At 40.1% G+C, this 4,110-nt stretch overlaps 1 protein-coding gene across 1 annotated transcript; it reads left to right on the plus strand.

The window, feature by feature from the left end:
• The first annotated feature begins 1,202 nt into the window (after positions 1-1,202).
• On the plus strand, positions 1,203-3,837 carry LOC140948935 (thiol S-methyltransferase TMT1A-like). The gene is made up of 3 exons (XM_073398197.1): positions 1,203-1,768; positions 2,333-2,366; positions 3,578-3,837. Exons 1-3 carry the CDS (start codon positions 1,232-1,234, stop codon positions 3,835-3,837), a joined length of 831 nt encoding a protein of 276 aa, XP_073254298.1. The 5' UTR covers positions 1,203-1,231.
• The last annotated feature ends 273 nt before the right edge of the window (positions 3,838-4,110 follow it).

Genomic DNA, 4,110 nt, shown 5'->3' on the forward strand with positions numbered 1-4,110 from the left:
CCTACAATATCGACGGTATCCCCGGGAAAGAACAACACGGCTGCTGACAAGGTTGCAAGTTTGCGGATGGCTTTCATTGTATTCTGGAGGGTTAGCTTTAGGATAGTTGAAATAAGATATGTAATTGAAAAGTAAAGTCTTGTGAGACGCGCCGGCGAAGTTGTGTATAATAGTTTTCTTCGTTGTAACTAGAACAATGGGACTATGCAGGTTGATTTTACCACCCCGATAAAACGGGTAAAATCGACTGCAAAAATGGCCGTAAAGATAAGCAGTCTTGTCAAAAAGCTGATCTATGTCATGTATTACAACTGATAAGTTTAGAGTTAACGCAGGCAATATTCACTCTTTTTATATGTAAGCTCGTGCTTAATGATATCCTTATGTCCTTTCTTACATTGTCAAGCGCTTAGAACAGCGATGTATAAGCGCTATACAAATTCCATTATTATTATTATTATTTTTCGGATCCGTCAGGTAAAGAAACGTTTCGGGTCATGTATCCAAAGTATCTGGTTTTGGATATGATCCAAAGAATCCACCTCCGTTGTGGATCATTTGATCAATGATCCGTTTTTTGATTTTAGTAAAGAAATGAAATACCGTAAAATTCCGAAAATAATCCCTGAATTCTCTATTTTCCAATTGCCCATAATACACTCTGTTTGCCCCCCAAATTCTGAATAAACCATTGTTTTTAAATGCTCCTGGGAGTATTGCATTTTCCCAAGAGCATTTTAAGACAATAAGTTATGCAAAATTTGGGGGGCAAACAGAGTGTATTATGGGCAATTGGAAAATAGTCAATAAGCCCCTCCAAGTATAAGACCCCCAAACCGGTAACGTAAAAGACCCTCCGTTAAATCGCCCTTCCAAATATAAGCCCCCCCGGGGGCTTGTACTTGGAAAATTGCCCTGAAATGCAAAGGAAAACAAAGCAAAAACGTTAAATTTACTTCCAACTATAAGGCTAGCCCAATCGATTTTGAGACGCAAATTTCCCTCCCTAGATAAGGCCCTTCGAATAAATAAGCCCCGGAGCTTATTTTCGGAATTTTATGGTATCCGTTTTCGGATTACAAATTTTAGTAAAGAAACGCACCCTTTAAGTCCCCGTTTCTGTACACGTCACGTGACATTCCAATAACCTCCTTCAGGGACCTCCCAGGCAATTACCTCCCAAGGCGTTTAGTCTAGTTTTCTCTCTTCCCACTAAACCCTCCACTTCAATATGGCGCTCAAGTGTTTGTCAGTTTTCTCGTCCTTTGATTTCTTTATAGCATCATTAGCAGTAATCTTGCTTCTTATAGTCATACGGATCGCTGTGTCTACAGATTTCTACAAGAAGTTTTTTGCCAAACTGGAATCTAACTTTTCACAAGCGACGAAAGGAATCTTTGCGCCACTGAAACAGAAGATTTTTGTTGATCTCAGCAATCGATTGAAAGAACTGGAAGGCGATGTTTTGGAGATAGGGATCGGTGCGGGAGAGAACTTCCATCTTTATCCTGAAGGAACATCCCTCATAGCTGTTGATTCAAACCCACACGTTGAGGAACTTCTTATGGAAAACTTGAAGAAAGCAGGCGAGAGAGTTCACTTGAAGAAGTTTGTGGTAGCCTCAGCAGAGGACATGAGCTGTTCTCCAGGGAAACTTGGTGTGGAGGATAACTCCATTGCTGCTGTTGTTTGCACGCTGGTGCTGTGTTCTCTTACTGACGTTCAAACGACGAAAACAATTCGAGAAGTGAAAAGAGTCTTGATGCCTGTAAGTAACATGTTTTGTCATTTTCCCGGGGGAGTGGCGGCGGCGAGGTGCGGGGGCGGGGGGTACTTCCATATATGGGCTAGATAGGTATGTGCCGCCCGATAGGGTATGGTGTTTGAGGGTATTGTCTTTGCCCTTGTTGGCATTGTGTTCCCAGTGTGATCCTTAGATAGGGTACTCAAATTGTATCAGCAAAAATGCCCCACAACACAAGATACAAATCATCTTTTAGTTTAATGAATGTTTGTGTCTTGCCATTTAATTCTTATCCTTTATTTTTCCTTTGAACAAGGGGGTGTTTTTTTGGGTTTGGCCCATAAATAGGATGCCAATTTTCGTTTGTTCGTTGCTGAAAATATGTATTCAAAAAAAAATAAGTTGTGCTTGCCCCTGAGCTGTCTGAGGTTGCTACAGAATCTACTTGCAATTTTTCTCATGCATGACTTAAAGAAAATGCTGAGTTCTGGCCAGGTGCTTAAACTTTGACATAGTCAAAATACATAAAGTTCTTGTATCTTCTGTGATATTAAGAGTGCCCTGACTTGAATTTTTGGTGTGTTTCAGGGGGGACGATTTTACTTTCTTGAGCATGTTGCAGGTTAGTTCACTCAACTTTGTTATGACCTATAAAGTCAGACCTCTACTAATAAGGAGTTGTTGCAAGACAATTATGGTGACAGCTACGAGAATGTTAGTAAAAGTCATCATACTTTTTGTTACAGTTTTCATTGCAATCACTGCTTAAAGGATGTAAAATAAAAAATGTTGTAACCTAGGTTTCTAAAACTCGTTTGATATTACATTACACCCATCGACAACCATTTACTTCTTTGTGCCTCGATAGGCATGAAGACTATAAGAATGATTACTTTTAAAGGCCTGTGATAGAACTTTTTTGTGTGTGTTAATTTCAGCTTTGCATAGTTTTTTAAAGGAGGGTTTGTTGCTGAGGACATAACTTAAGAATCATTCATCAGGCATTATCGCTGACTTTCATAATTTCAAAATTCTGCTGTGAAAAATGTCAACATGCCTTCCCCCCCCCCCCCCCCCATCACCCACCTATCACAGGCATCAAGGGTCACTCAGAATTAATTATCATTATATATGCTGGGTCAGGGAGAGTGTGGTGGATGTTTCAGTGTGAAGCTCGCATCCTATGCAACGATAGTGTGTTATGACCCATGCTCCTGTCCCTCAATGTCATTGATGATCAGTGCTGTGCTCAGTCCATGGCCAACCCAAAAATCTTGTTGTTTTGCTCTCTCCAGAACTAGTTTTCAAATGTTCTACATCATGGTCATTATCGGTGATCAACCCTATGCTCTTGTAAGACAAGACAGAAAACCCATAAGACATTAAGGTCATTAAGCAAAATAGTAATATTTATATTTTCACTTGTAAATGAAGTGCAGAGCTTTTGCAGGCTTCTCCTTACCATGTAGGACAAACGTTTTGTTTATTATACTTCAATCACAACTCAATCTTAACCATAACTACTAAGGTACTATAATCATAAACATTATTTGTGGCAGTTTCTTCAAATCTTCCATTCCTTCTTTATTGTATCAAATTTCCCATCCCAATGACAAAGACTTTTGTCAAATTCCTCCACCCCCCTCCCCCCCCCCCCCCCACAGGGACATGAACAAGTCAGATAGATGGAGTTTGCCCTTCGACAAAGAAAACAAACTAATCCAAGTCTTTTTTTGGGGGGGAGGGGGGGGGGCAGGGGTTGCTGTGGGGCATGCTGATTTCTCTTAATGATCCTTATGAATAAAAATTAATTATCATTCGTTATTTCAACAGGAAAACCATGGACATTGCGTTACTTTGCTCAGCACCTTTTAACTAAGCTACTTATATTTCCAACATTTTTGAATGGTTGTCGCTGTAACAAGGAGACCCTGACCAGAATTAGAGAAGCTGGCTTCAAGACAGTGCGGGCAGAAAAGCAATGGGTTAAGGGGTCATCAGAAGCTTTCTTGGGGTCTTGGGATACAGTTTTGCTTGCAAGAAGTTTATTGGCTCTTATAAACCCTGTGATTGCTGGTTTTGCAGAAAAGTGAAAAAAGTAATTTCAAACTTGTTCCAAAGTTGGTGATGCTTAAACAATTTAGTGGTGAAAACCTTCTTTGACGCAATAATTTTCTCAACTTGTCTAACTTATGGGGACACTGGTAGAGGGTGTTCAGCTTATTTGCCTTATACCAAGTGTAAAGAGGACCTGTCCTTGTCCGCTGTACACTAGAAGGGGTATTTTTTTTTAGTTTTCTAGAGATATAAGAGGTTAAGGATTTTATGAGATAAGTTATTGGAAAGGGTAAGCCAGAGCCGGGGGA

Source organism: Porites lutea, chromosome 9 (assembly GCF_958299795.1).
Source record: "Porites lutea chromosome 9, jaPorLute2.1, whole genome shotgun sequence".
Lineage (NCBI taxonomy): Eukaryota > Metazoa > Cnidaria > Anthozoa > Scleractinia > Poritidae > Porites > Porites lutea.

Coding starts and splice junctions, on each gene's coding strand:
- LOC140948935 (XM_073398197.1), top strand. CDS start 1,232: ATGGCGCTCAAGTGTTTGTCAGTTTTCTCGTCCTTTGATTTCTTTATA. Junction 1,769..2,332: donor TGAAAAGAGTCTTGATGCCT/GTAAGTAACATG, acceptor GGTGTGTTTCAG/GGGGGACGATTTTACTTTCT. Junction 2,367..3,577: donor CTTTCTTGAGCATGTTGCAG/GTTAGTTCACTC, acceptor TTATTTCAACAG/GAAAACCATGGACATTGCGT.